Source organism: Emydura macquarii, unplaced genomic scaffold, assembly GCF_026122565.2.
Source record: "Emydura macquarii macquarii isolate MOO-44397 ecotype Brisbane River unplaced genomic scaffold, CSIRO-AGI_Emac_v2 contig_1451, whole genome shotgun sequence".
Classification (NCBI taxonomy): Eukaryota; Metazoa; Chordata; order Testudines; family Chelidae; genus Emydura; species Emydura macquarii.
The window spans coordinates 442,927-457,384 of record NW_027131588.1 but is presented as its reverse complement, the minus strand read 5'-3'; the positions used below and the strand labels follow the sequence as shown (position 1 = coordinate 457,384).

Genomic DNA, 14,458 nt, shown 5'->3' with positions numbered 1-14,458 from the left:
TCAATAAAATGAAGTTATAGCTAGGAAAAACCCAATGACATCACAAAAGATACAACTGTATTTTGTATAGCCTGTTTCATATAAACCGAAACCCCAAACACAAAGTTAAATATCAGATAGTAAATAGCATGCAATACAAATTTACAGAAACCAGTGCAATAAAGGTAGTGATATTGGGCAGAATTCTCTCTTGCTAGTGGTATAATCTGTATCTCTATGTGCTATCTGGACAAATCCATTCATGGGGAGATTCATCAATGGAGGACAAGCAGTAGAAAAAACGGTTACTAACCTTCCGTAACTGTTCTTCTTCAAGATGTATTGCTCATGTCCATTCGATGTCAGATCCATGCCATGAGGTCCTATGGGAGAACTGGATCCCAGACCTGTGGAAAGAGTCTCTCAAGCCACTCAGAAATCTGGCCATCATCTCATCAGAAAATACTGATCTGCCTTGATGTTTCAAGTGAAGTAAATACTCCAGAATGGAGTGCAATGGCATCTGGGTCAGGGAGAGGTTCCATTCAGCAGCCCAACAGGAGAAACGTTCCCACTTCCCACCTCTGGAAGATGACCTTAACTACCTCCAGGTGCAGGGACCACTCGTGATGAGAAGAGAAGGACCTGCTGAGATGATCTGCCAATGTGTTCTTGACCCCTATGAGGTGTGAAGCTTTGAGGTGGATCGCATGTTCCATGCAAAAGTCACATAGGTGGAGTGCCTTTTGGCAGAGGGCTGAGGATCTCGCTCCTCCTTGCTTATTGACATAATACATTGCTGCCATATTGTCTGTCAACACCCATACTATCTTTCCTGACACCTGGGAAAGGAACACTTCACAGGCTAATCGAATTGCCCTGAGATTTCTGACATTTATGTGTAATGTCAGCTCCTCTGCAGACCAGAAGCCTTGGGTCCTGAGAGAGCTGAGATGGGCTCCCCACGCTAGGTCCGAGGCATCCGATACCAAGTAGAGCATTGGATGGGGGCTGCAAAGGGAACCCCTCTTGATATGTGGGCAGGATTCGTCCACCATGCCAATGAGGTAAGTACTTGAGGCAGGATCACAAGGATTATGTCCAGGTTGTGTCTTGCCGGGAAATAAAATGGCACTAGCCACATTTGGAGGGGTTTGAAGCACAGTTTTGCATATTGTACCATGTAGGTACATGCTGCCATGTGACCTAGCAGTCTGAGGCAAACTCTTGCTATTGTGAGGGAGGGTGAGCTGTGACTTGGGTGATCAGCTTTGACATGGTTCGAAGTCTGCCTTGAGGTAGAAATACTCTGGCCCGTGTAGACTCGAGGACTGCACCAATAAACTCTATCCTTTGCACCAATACTAATGTAGATTTTTGCTCATTTATCAACAGGCCCAGTTATTAGGAGATGGCTTGTAGTACCATGATACTGTGTTGGACTGGAGCTTTTGAGTGACTTTTGATGAATCAGTCATCGAGGAAAGGAGGAAAGGGTAAATTTGTATTCCCTGACATCTGAGTTAGGCCGCGACTACCGTCATACATTTTGTAAACACTCTTGGTGCTGTTGAGAAGCCAAATGGAAGGGCCGTGAATTGGTAGTGGTTGTCTTCCACCACGAACCATAAGAATCATCTGTGGCCATGGAAAATGGAAACATGCATCCTCCTTTAGGTCAAGAGTAGCGTACCAGTCTCCAGGATCCAAGGAGGGGATGATGGAGGCCAGGGAAACTATATGGAACCTCAGTTTCTTGAGATATTTGTTGAGTTGATGTAGGTCCAATATGGGCTGCAGCCCTCCTTTGGCCTTTGGGATTAGAAAGTAATGGAGTAAAACCTTTCCCTCTCAGTTGCAGAAGAACGTCTTCTACAGCCCCTACTCATAGGACAGCTTGCACCTCCTGGACAAGAAGTTGCTCATGAGAAGGATCTCTGAAGAGGAACAGGGATGGGCGGTGGGAAGGAGGGATTGAAATTAATTGAAGGGTGTACCCCACTGCAATGATGCTTAGCACCCATTGGTCTGATGTTATAACCACCCACGCAGGGAGATAGGGTAAAAGTTGGTTTAAAAAGAAAGAGGGGTTTGGATCCTGGGTCAAGTCTGTTAGGCTGCCCCTGGGCATACCCTCAATAGGTCTGCCTGCCCTTTCGTGGGTAGTGTCTTGAGCTTGACTGGGAAATGCCAACATGGCCTCTGTTCTTTTTTCTGTAAGGTTGACTACTGGCCTGACCTGCAAACCACTGCAGTTGCTGGAGCCTGAAATGCTTCCTGGAAGCAGATAGAGCATACAGGCCTACGGAGCAGAATGTGTCCCTATAATACTTTAGTCCATGCAGTCTAGCATCTGTTTGACTGGAGAACAGCTCTGCACCATCGAAGGGGAGGTCCTGGATGGACTGTTGGACCACTGCGGAGAGGCCAGATGATTGCAGTCATGAGGCCCTTCTCACTGAGACTGCTAATGCCATTGTTCTGGCCACCGAATCGACTGTCTCAGAGACTGTCTGTAGTGAGGCTCGGGCCACTTTATCACCCTCCTCCAGTATGGCCACAAATTCCTGCAAGGACTCCTGTGGCAAGGAGTTGGCAAATTTGGCCATGGAATGCCACATATTATAGTTATACCTCTCCAACAAGGCTTGCTGGTTCAATATGTGGAGTTGGCAGTCGAATAAATCTTTCTCCCAAAGAGATCAAGCTTCTTTGCGTCTTTATTTTTGGGGGTTGAGCTTGACTGCCCCAGCCTGTCTCTTTCATTGACACAACCAACGACACTGGGGACAAGTGAGAGTACAGGTATTTCAACCCCTTGGCAGGCACAGAATATTTTTTCTCAGCCCTTTTAGATGCAGAGGGCAGAGAGGAGGGGGCTTGCTATAAGACCTTGACAAATTTAACAACTCCCTCATCGATGGGAATGGCCACTCTAGTGGGGGCTGCTGCTGCCAAAATATCAAAGAGCACATCAGTGGGCTCCTTCAGCTCCTCCGCCTCTATAAACCCAAATTTGCAGCTACCCTCTTGAGTAGTTCCTGGTGCACTCTAAGTCATCCTTTGGGACTGTGGCAGAAGGACCCACTCATCAGGCAATGATGATGATGAGGCAGGTAAGGATGGAGTGGGTGACTGTTCTTCTACAGCTGGCGTAGCCTCTTGCAGGAGTACCTTTGAAGTCCCTGCCACTTGATCTGGTTCCTCATCAAAGTCTGGGGGTGGGAGCAACACAGTCACCAAACGTCTCTCAGATGTTCCCGAGATTGACTGATGTACCTGCGACCCTGGTGCAAGGAGGGAATCCCCACGGATTCCAAAACTGCCATGGTTCGGGTCATTGTGTCAGTGGTCAGGTGGCAAGTGTGAGGGGAAATCTACAACTGTGGCTGGGTTCACTTGGCCCCTGGGTAAAGCGATCTCCTTCCCTCTGCATCCAAGGGGTCGTCTCCCAGTGACAACAGTGCCTGGCGTCCAGGGATCGGTGGTGGTACTGTCAAGAGGTTTTTAAGGCCCAGTTTGACAAAGCTCTGGCTGGGATGATTTAGCTGGGATTTAGTTAGTCCTGCTTTGAGCAGTTGGGTTGGATTAGATGATGTCCCGAGGTCCCTTCCAATCCTAATCTTCTGTGGTTCTATGATACTTTGGCAATTGGTAACAGCACTCCAGAGACCGACAACATGGCTCCACGGACTGGCGCCAGGACCCTGGCAACCTGGGTAGAGGCACCAGGGATTGGCACTGGAGATCCGGAAATCTGTACCAGGAGTCCAGTTTTCAGGGGCGGCTCTCCAGCAACAGGGTCCTGGCGACCATTTTCAGGGCGTCGGTGACCAACAAGGTGCCAGAGAGAGGTGATGAGGTGTTGGGGATCTGTGCAGGACCACATCGTGGGCTTGCCCCCCAACACGCTCTTAGACAGCTGTCCCAGCATTGGATCTCAGCACAGAGGTCTTTCATCCCAGGGAGTCGGCGGCAGAGGGAATGAGAGTAAATCCATGGCTACTTGAAAGGCCTCGGGCATGGATACTACCACGAGGTGCTGGGTCCCCCTACTGCTGCCAGGAGTCAGAGGCGGGTCCCGGGGAGGACTGGGAGCTCTAATGGGTGAGGCCGCAACTCAAGTTCTAGGGACGACAAGCAGCCCAACACAGGTGTCCTCTCATCTCCTGCTCCATTTGTCCTTCTTAGGGGCTGGGGAGAGCCCCCTTCTGATGTGCAACTTCTTATGGCGCTTCTTCAGCACCGGGGAATGTGACAGGTGCCGGGATGAACTTGGTGCCGGTGGGGCACTTCGAACCGATCCCGAACTGCTGGGCACAGAGTCTGAGCGACCCGGATCAGAGTCCAGTCTAAGAGCTGACTTCATCAGGAGCGTTTTTAACCTGATATCCTGGTCCTTTTTGTGCAGGGTCTGAAGTTTCTGCAGATCCTGCTCTTATCCCGAATGTGGGTCTCACCCAATCACTTTAAGCAGCTTTGGTGACGATAGTTTACTGGCATGAACTTCTTACATGAAGCACATGGTTTGAAGCCTGGGGACCAGGTCACGCCCTGTCCCTGGGGCTATGTCCCCATGAGACTAACTAACTACTAACTCTAACTAATTAATTTATTTAACAAACTTTATATACTAAATGTACAGACGAAAACCACTGGTAGCATTGTTTGCCTAGGCAAGGATGTTCCAGCACCCTCACAGGCGGTAAGAAGGAACCGGAGGGGGAGGCAGGCTGGCAGCGCCCCTGATACCAGCACATACAAATGTCACTGCAGAGGGCGCTAGAGCTGACCCTATGGATTACACTGAGGGAAAAATCTCCTGCACCAGAGTATATGGCACACACACACCTGATATGGAATAGACATACGCAACACTCGAAGAACCACCACCACTTGCAATCCCCCAGGGTTCCCACCAGTTAGGGGATGACAGTTTAGCAGGTGTTCTTTGCAATAAGCAGCAGTTCAGCTGTCACCTGATAGGTGTACACTGGCTTATCAACGTTCAGCATGTTTCCAGTTCTATCACAGCAAGCCACGAGATATCACAGCCTGATTCTTCCCATTCACATTCTCACTAAATCCCATTAATTAAAACTGCACTTAGGTATAGGCTGCTTCTTCCTAACACTAGTAGACAGAACTAAATGTATTCTATTTAACTATTTCTAACACATTTTTAAAAATAGAAAATGAGAAAGTCTAAGACACTGAAATAAAGCAACCAAACTTCTTGCTCTGGACTCACCTGCCTACCTCAAACACAAGCCTGACATGTTAAAAACAAATCTGCCAGCAAGTTACTAGAGTTATACTTCTACCATTTCCACATGCTGAAAAATATACTGCTCAGATTAATGTTCATTAAATCCAAAGCAATATATCTCAATTCCAGGGTTTTATTTGACACATTTGTGATGAATTATAATGGTATAAAAGAATCAGTAGTTACATATATATTATAAAAACTCAATAAAGCAACTACATATCCAAATGATAATATATAATTCAGAAACAAGCTAATTTTGTGTGTGTAATTTATCCAGGATAGTTTGATTCAAATGCAGGCAACACCTGTTTTTTATTCTAAATGCCTACATTTCTCCCCTTTAACAGATAGAATGACCTAAACACAACAATGTGAAGTATGTTGCCAAAGCGCACAAATCAAACCAGTGGCTTCATCCCATATGAAAGTCCACCATCCTCCTGGCTTCTTTGCTTAAAATGAGCAGTACTATTGCTGTAACAGTTAAACTCAAAACATAAATGATACAGCTGATCCAATACTAGTAGTAATATGGCTCTTGATAATTAGTATGCTTCCTGTCTTCATTATTGTTGTCTAACTGCTTATTTACTTTTAAAATCACTATAAAATATAACTTCCAGGAGTAGTTGAGAACCTTTAAAATTGTTAATCATTTCTGCACGGTCACTTAACCTCCTTCTTTTATGTTTATGCCTTCTAAAATATATATACTCTAGATGATAGTGCAAATTAGGCTAAACAATATAGAGTACATCATGAGTTCTCCCTATAAATTCTAAAATTATCAGCCTTTGTTGCCGATGATACGGCAATGGCGGAAAGGTTTAACTAAAATATTATTTCCCTTGACCTTATTTAATAATATCCCCTAAATCTAAATTGAATAAGATAGGAGACCCTACGTTGCCATACATTCTAGAAAGTGAAAGAGTGAGCATCTGAGTGTATATACATAAATACTTCAGTACCTATAAATAAATAAATCACAGATGTGAAAATAGACACCACAATAATAAACAAAAACTGAGGGGTTTTTTTTTCTGATGGACTTATTCTGCAAGTGGATTTTGTGTGAAAAAAATATCGTTGGCTTATCGTTGGACTTCTCCAGACACTTGAGAAAAGCATGGGAGGAGGGAAATCAAGAATCATAACCATGTAATAATCAGAGGGATTCTAAATTTCAATATCACATTAACAAATGTCCAGCAAGGGAAGCTGAGTCAAGCTGCACCTCTGAGCAGACTCACCAAGCTACTGAATGAATCTTGGCATAGCATGATGCTACTTTTAAAAAAAAAATTAAAAATACACTTTCACTGCCTCAAACCCACATGAAGTGCAGACCTAGTCACAAGTGAAAAAGGTTCTAAGTGGAGAACAGCTAAGATTATGGGCAGAAAATTCAAATGGGGAAGAGGATACACAGAGTATTTTAAATGTTTTTGCAAGTAGCTGAATACTTAATCCTTCTCAAACCCAAAAGGAGTTATTTTTTAATCAAACCAAAGCTCTTTTTTAATTTCTCCTGCTTTACATAAGATGTTCATGTTCTATAGCCATTCTCACACAGTCACTACCAACCAGCACAAAGCAAAATAATTCTTCATGCACTTGATTTTGTAGAAAATAATCTGTTACTCAGAAAAGGAGCATCTGATTTTTTTTTTCAGTATTTGTATTTATAACTACATGTACTAGGTTGCATTAAAGTTTCATAATAAATAACTTCATTTTCAAAATTTTATTCCATCTTGTATTTTCATCTGAAACTTATTATCACAAAATGCCAATAAAAATTGCACTGCATTATGTACAAAGAAAACTATAAAGTATGGTCAATATAAAAACATTTATTTTAAAAGTTTTATCCCAACACAACACAATCTAATAGGAAGGAAGAAGAAGAACAGCAGGATATGGACCATTGGCTTCAGAAAAGCAGACTTTGACTCCCTCAGGGAGCTGATGGGCAGGATCCCCTGGCAGGCTAATATGAGGGAGAAAGGAATCCAAGAGAGCTGGCTGTATTTTAAAGAAACCTTATTGAGGGCGCAGGAATAAACCATCCCGATATGCAGAAAGAATAGCAAATATGGTAGGCGCCCAGCTTGGCTTAACAAAGAAGCCTTTGGTGAGCTTAAACACAAAAAAGAAGCTTACAAGAAGTGGAAACTTGGTCAGACGACTAGGCAGGATTATAAAAATACTGCTTGAACATGCAGGAATGAAATCAGAAAGGCCAAAGCGCAATTGGAGTTCCAGCTAGCAAGGAACGTGAAAGGGAACAAAAAGGGTTTCTACAGGTATGTTACCAACAAGAGGAAGATTAGGGAAAGTGCGGACCTCTTACAGAATGGGGGAGGCAATCTAGTGACAGAGGATGTGGAGAAAGCTGAGGTACTCAATGTTTTTATTGCCTCTGTCTTCACAGACAAGATCAGCTCCCAGACTACTGCACTGGGCAGCACAGAATGGGGAGCAGGTGAACATCCCTCAATGCTGAAGGAACAGGTCCAGGACTATTTAGAAAGATTGGACATACATAAGTCCATGGGGCCAAATGCAATACGTCCGAGAGTGCTGAGGGAGTTGGCTGATGTGATTTCAGAGACATTGGCTATTATCTTTGAAAGCTTTTGGCAATTGGGAGAGGTCCCTGATGATTGGAAAAAGGCAAACATAGTGCCCATCTTCAAGGAAGGGAAGAAAGAAGATCCAGGGATCTACAGACCGGTCAGCCTCACCTCAATCTCAGGAAAAATCATGGAGCAGATCCTCAAGGAATCCATTTTAAGGCACTTGAAAGAGAGGAAGGTGATCAGGAACAGTCAACATGGATTCACCAAGAGCAAGTCATGCCTGACCAACCTGATTGCCTTCTATGAAGAGGTGACTGGTTCTGTGGATGTGGGGAAAGCGGTGGACATGAAATACCTTGACTTTAGCAAAGCTTTTGATACTGTCTCTCACAGTATTCTTATCAGCAAGTTAAAGAAGTATGGGTTGGATGAATGGACTATAAAATGGGTTGACAGCTGGCTAGATCATCGGGCTTAACGGATAGTGATCAATGGCTCCATGTCTAGCTGGCAGCTGGTCACAAGCGGAGTGCCCCAGAAGTCGGTCCTGGGGCCGGTTTTGTTCAACATCTTCATTAATGATCTGGAGGATGGAGTAGATTGCACCCTCAGCAAGTTTGCAGAAGACACTAAGCTAGGGGGAGTGGTAGATATCCTGGAATGTAAGGATATGATACAGAGTGACTTAAAAAAATTGGAGGATTGGGCCAAAAGAAATCTGATGAGGTTCAACAAGGACAAGTGCAGCGTCCTCCACTTAGGATGGAAGAATCCCATGCACAGCTACAGACTGGGGACCGATGAGGTAGGCAGCAGTTCTGCAGAAAAGGACCTGGGGGTTACAGTGGATAAGAAACTGGATATGAGTCAGCAGTGTGCCCTGGTTGTCAAGAAGGCTAATAGCATATTGGGCTGCATTAGGAGGAGCATTGCCAGAAGATTGAGGGAAGACATTATTATTATGGTGAGGCCGCATTTGGAGTATTGTGTCCAGTTTTGGGCCCCCCACTACAAAAAGGATGTGGAGAAGTTGGAGAGAGTCCAGCGGAGGGCAACAAAAATGATGAGGGGGCTGGAGCACAAGACTTATGAGAAGAGGCTGAAGGAACTAGGCTTGTTTAGTCTGCAAAAGAGAAGAATGAGGGGGATTTGATAGCAGCCTTTAACTACCTGAAAGGGGGTTCCAGGGAGGATGGAGCTAGGCTGTTCTCAATGGTAGTAGATAACAGAACAAGGAGCAATGGTCTCAACTTGCATTGGGGGAGGTCTGGGTTGGATATTAGGAAAACGTTTTTCACTAGGAGGGTGGTGAAGCACTTGAATGGGTTACCGAGGGAGGTGGTGGAATCTCCATCCTTAGAGGTTTTTAAGCTGCGGCTTGACAAAGCTCTGGCTGAGATGGTATAGCTGAGGTTAGTCCTGTTCTGAGCAGGGCGTTCGACCAGATGACCTCCTGAGGTCCCTTCCAACTCTAATCTTCTATGATTCTATCATTCTATAATACCACTATTAAAGAGTAGTATGAATGAATGGAGTAGTACCAATCTAAATACATTTGTATTTACCAAATATAAAAAATTATTATATAATAAACTGTTAATGGATTCAAAAATTTAACTATTTCTAGACAGGTTTAGAATATACAAATCTTTTAAATTTTTAAAGCTGTATCATATTAAAATAATTATTATATATCAATGGTATTTGGCAACCTAACTCCCCTCAGGTTCCTCTGAAAATCCCAGACCAAACTAAGGAAACAACCTAACAGCCCAGAAGCTTGTTTTAACAACAGTAATTTGTAATCTGTGCCTGAATAAAAAGATTCTGTTTTGCCTTGCCTTTGTAGCTACACATACTTTGATCCTACGCACAGAAGCACAGTATTAAATTAAATTCTATTGTACCTTGTCAAAAGGAATTCCATATTTTTTCAATATTGAAGGAGAAATCAGTGTCATCTTGTGGCGAAGAAAAGCATCACATCCCTGAGAACTGCTTGGGAAGAATCCTAGTAGGGCAAAATATGCAAAATCAGGTTTTTTTCCAATTAAAACAAGAACAAGTTTAATGGTATTTTATTTAAAGCACAATAAACTATATAGTTGCATACTTTTGTTGAAATTCCTTCCTCATCATTGTCAATTACTGAGACATCTATATAAAAACCAAAGCTCTTTCCTATGTAAATTAGCCTGATTTTCAGATCTTATTTTTTTCCTAGAATTTAGGTTTAAGGAGAGAAAGAGAAATACTTTAATAATTATTTGGGCCTCACTTTTTGGACTTTATGTTTCCAGTTTATTGGGGAAGAGAATTACTCCAAAGAATTAAAATATTAAAATAAAATATTTTTCCATCTCAAACAACTTGACACACATCACTTGTTGTATCTTCAATTCTCTTTCCCTTACATTGCTTAGCTCAAGACTAATCCTGATCTTTCTTTCAACAATATTTATATACAGCTTGGAAGTTACGGAGGCAGCAGCTCAAGCTATTACTTTACCGTGGCGATGATTGATGCTCAATGGCTAGCTGAAAGTGTTTCCTCCCAAACTGGCTGACAGCCAACCCTAAATATTTGCACCACATGCCTTCTGATGAGTTGTCATTAGCAAACAACTGATGTAATATGGTGGCTCAGCACATGGTAATATTTTGTTTAAAAAAATTAAGGTTCATTCAAACCTCTCCCCCAAATTTGAAATTTAGATAGATCAGATAGCAATTGCTGCTCTAGAGGAAGGAGAAAGAGATTGGTCACTCTCCTTTCAGGGCTCTGTTCCAAGCCACTCCACAGACTTCCTCCGTAATGTTAGGCAAGCCACTTATCTCTTTGCAACTCACTTTCCCCACATGTAAAATGGAAAGTTCTTCAAGTTCTATAGACAGTGAAAGCTATTGAAGCATAAAATAACTTCGTTATTTATAATCAGTCTAATCACCCTGATCAAGTCATTCAGTGATGTTAGAAATTCATCTGTGACATCAAAATGAGATAATGGAAATAAACTATAGTGCCACAAAGACTGAATCATAATGTTACTGAATGTACCAGGTGAGAGGAGTAGGCTAATTATAAATAGGACAATTCTGTTTATCCCGTTTACTCAGTGATTAGCAATATTGAGAAAGTCTTTACAGCAGAACCCCCATTACTGGCACTAATGACTGGTAGACCTACTAAGGATCACTAAAATTCACATATTTAGCAATCAAAGATAGAATATTTCAAAATAATTCATTTTGGCAATTTCAATTTAGTATTATTTATTTATATTATCGTCATAATATACTATAGAGTATATTGTGCAAAATTATTTATGTCTTAATAACAATAATTCATTGTACTTATATAGTATCCATCATCCAAATACCTCAAAGCATTTTACAAATATTTCCCTGTTTTTCACAGAGGGGGAAACTGAAGTACAGAGCTGTTAAGTGAGGACTTTCCAGTGATCACACAGCCAAGTTCTGAGGCAAATTCAGGAGCAGAACCCAGGAGCCCTAATTTCCAGATATCAGTTCAAGCCAAGATGTCATGCTGTCTCATGTTAAGTATAGAAGATTTTACTACAGCACTCTGCTATGAGATAGAAGATTAAATGTTTGCTGTTTTATTAAAATGAATGGGTTTGTTAACAAGGGAACTGTGAATTAGGAAGGCTCTACTGCAAAGAAAAAAGCATATGGCAATGAAATTGGATGGAAGGGTTGATAAAATATTAGTTTGTAAATTCTGTCATACCGTGGTACTTACAAAAATAAATAAAAACAAATCTGTATTTTATGATATAACTGGCTTATAGAAACAAAACACATTTTCTCTTTGTCATTCACATAACAAAAGTAATTGTCATTTTTCCCTATGATAATCACATTCTGATCTGTTTTCTCTCATATATGAATTTGTAAAGGAAATGATAGCTAGTGAATTAGGACAGTTACCATTTAATTACAAGAATCTGCTGACCACACCAGTGCATGAAAGAGAAAGGAAAGTGCATGCCACAGTATTTTATTCCTTTACAACACTCCATGTTTTTCTTTAAGGGATGATACCATTAATGAGAGGATTGTCAACAGATGTGCCAATACTAAAAGCTATTTCTTAGCAGTTCATTTTAAATGAACCCATCAAACTTTTAAAATCTGCAGGTTTGTGCTACATTACATGAATTAAATTTTAAATTAAAATCAATGATGAAAGAAGAGTTTATTTAATTTTCTTTCTATATGGATTTGTAATCAGGACCCAAACAAATGTGGTGACTGGTCATAAGTTAACTTAAATTGGAAAACCACTGAAGGAAGGTAATATGCAGTGTATTAAGTACTCTGTGTCAGTTTAGAATTTGTATTTATAATGAACCTCTAAAATTATGCCCTCTATCATCTCACCAAAATCATCATGTACAATATAAAATAATTCAAATCCAAATGGGTTGGAAACTAAAGACAATATTTTCATATAAAGGACATAGCTATATTTTGGCATTTAAATAAGAGACACAATTTTCAAAAAATGCTGAGCACCCAATAGAACCCAGATGCTCAGCACTGCTGAAATTCAACCCACCTTTTAGGTGTCTAAAAATACATTTAGATGACTAACTTTAGACTCATATTTCTTAAAATCTTGTCTTTAATAAGTATTCTGTTCCAACAAGGACTCTTAGCAGGTTCTCAAAAATAATTTCCAGCTGTATTTACCAGTTCACATTAACAGTCACATGAAAAGAAAACGTCAACATAAAGCCATTTGAAAACAATATCTGGTTTTCAGTGTACAAAAGTATATAAGCAATGCTATTTCACAGAGTAAAACCAAGTCTTATGTTAGAAATGCAAAAATGTAAGTGAAGCAAATACACTGGATAAAAAAAGCTGGAGTTTACTGATCATTCTTATGGAGAAACTTGCAATTATAATGTAGATGATACAGTGCAGGTTGTGGAGACACACAACGAACATGGCCAGACTTTATATCGATTCAGAACAATTACTAGATTTCATTTATATATAGAGTGACACTTTATTTCTGCACAACCTGAAGAATCATTGGGGAAAATATGGGGAAGTGGAAAAGCTGAGGGATTTAGACTAGTAGGCTTGGAGGTCTACACTTCAAGCCTCTTGAGAGATGAGAGAATTTTTGTCCTGTGTGGGTCACCAACCAAAGCTGCCCAAAAATAATGTCCAAATTGAACTTCATTTGTCTTAAGCAAAATAATATTTTATTGGCAACTGTACAAAAACAGAGAGAAACAGTCATTAAATGAAAGGATAGGTAAAAATAAACATACATGCTTAAAAATACTATAGAGAGCATTACTGGACTGGCACTAAACTTAAGTACAAGACATTGAAATAATATCTTCACTCTTCTGTCAACTCTATATGAGAGGAAGAGGCGGGGGAGACAGAGAGAGAGAGAGAAAGAGAGAGAGAACACGTGTAAATTTCTCATGTAGAGATTCTTTTGCCATTCAAAAGATGATTATTTCCTTGGAGTCATGTTCACTCTTTAACAATAAGATAAAGACATTTATTTCCAATCATCCAATTCAACTGTCTTAATACTCTTCATGTCTTTAAAAAATTAACAAACTTAGGGCAACATTTTCTCAGAATAACCAGTCTGTCCGTCCCCCCCAATCTACACCCTCAACCTATTTTATTCTTCCTGCCAATTCTCCTATTAATGTCTATCAGCTTCTCTTAAAGATTCCAGAACAAACACCTTAACAAGTCTTCCGGGGCAAGTTCTAATTACCATATTAATTCTATATTCCTTTTTAGCTGACTCCTCAACCCCAGCAACACAAAGTTTCTTAGATAAAGGATTAAGATGCAAAATAGCCGTACATGATCTTTCACTACACAAGAACTAGGAAGTCTATTAAGATTCCTTTGAATCTGAAGGGACTAATTATTGTGTCACATTTTATTAAAATTTAGTGCTGATTAATTTTTTCCAACAACAGCCATGTAATTTTTTCTCCCTTTTGGAATTGTAAATAAAACCCAAGGACCTGTTTTTAACACCAGCCCTTCCAACACAGTTTCATGAATTTATTTGGGCCCGGTGGCTAGCAAACTGTTGGTGAGCTATTCAGATAAATACCAATGGGCACATGCATTTCAATTCTCATAATGCAATCATTATAATCCTGATTTTAAAAGCCCCACCTGCTATAGAGGTCAGGTTGCTGTACAACATAATAAAGTAATTCACAACTGTCAAAAGATGATGTTAAGGTTTGGGGAGACAGAAGAAATCAATTAGGACCAAGAGTGATCAAATCAAAAAGTCTCTGGAATAAAATGATTTTTTTTTTTTTTTTTTAAAAGAGTGGGTTGAGATGGAATTAAATGGATTTCTCAGGAGACCAAACTCTATACTGAGACCCACTATAGCTCAAGACACAAGGGTGGAAAAAACAACGGGCAGTGACTGAGTACACATACCTAAAGAGATTGGGCAGCAAGGATAGACAAATTTAGTGCAATGATTTGGTGGCATGGATAAGTATATGATTGAAAGTTAGAGTACCACAAGATTGGGTTGCATTGTTTGAAATATGTTCCCAAGAACCAGACTGGTGTATTGAAA

The 14,458-nt window shown here is 40.9% G+C and overlaps 1 protein-coding gene across 10 annotated transcripts in view; it reads right to left on the bottom strand.

Moving 5' to 3' along the window:
- KDM4C (lysine demethylase 4C) overlaps positions 1 to 14,458 on the bottom strand; it is a 463,532-nt gene that overhangs the window by 350,164 nt on the left and 98,910 nt on the right. For 9 of the 10 annotated variants that reach the window (XR_010920738.1, XR_010920740.1, XR_010920739.1 and 6 more), the window contains exon 7: positions 9,744 to 9,847. Coding sequence is in view for 6 of the 10 variants with exons in the window: in XM_067553078.1 (XP_067409179.1) it covers positions 9,744 to 9,847 (104 nt within the window). In the remaining 4 variants the exon portion in view is untranslated. Of the gene's footprint in view, positions 1 to 9,743; positions 9,848 to 13,208; positions 13,368 to 14,458 lie in introns of those variants that run through there. The other variant, XM_067553084.1, reaches the window with a different exon arrangement.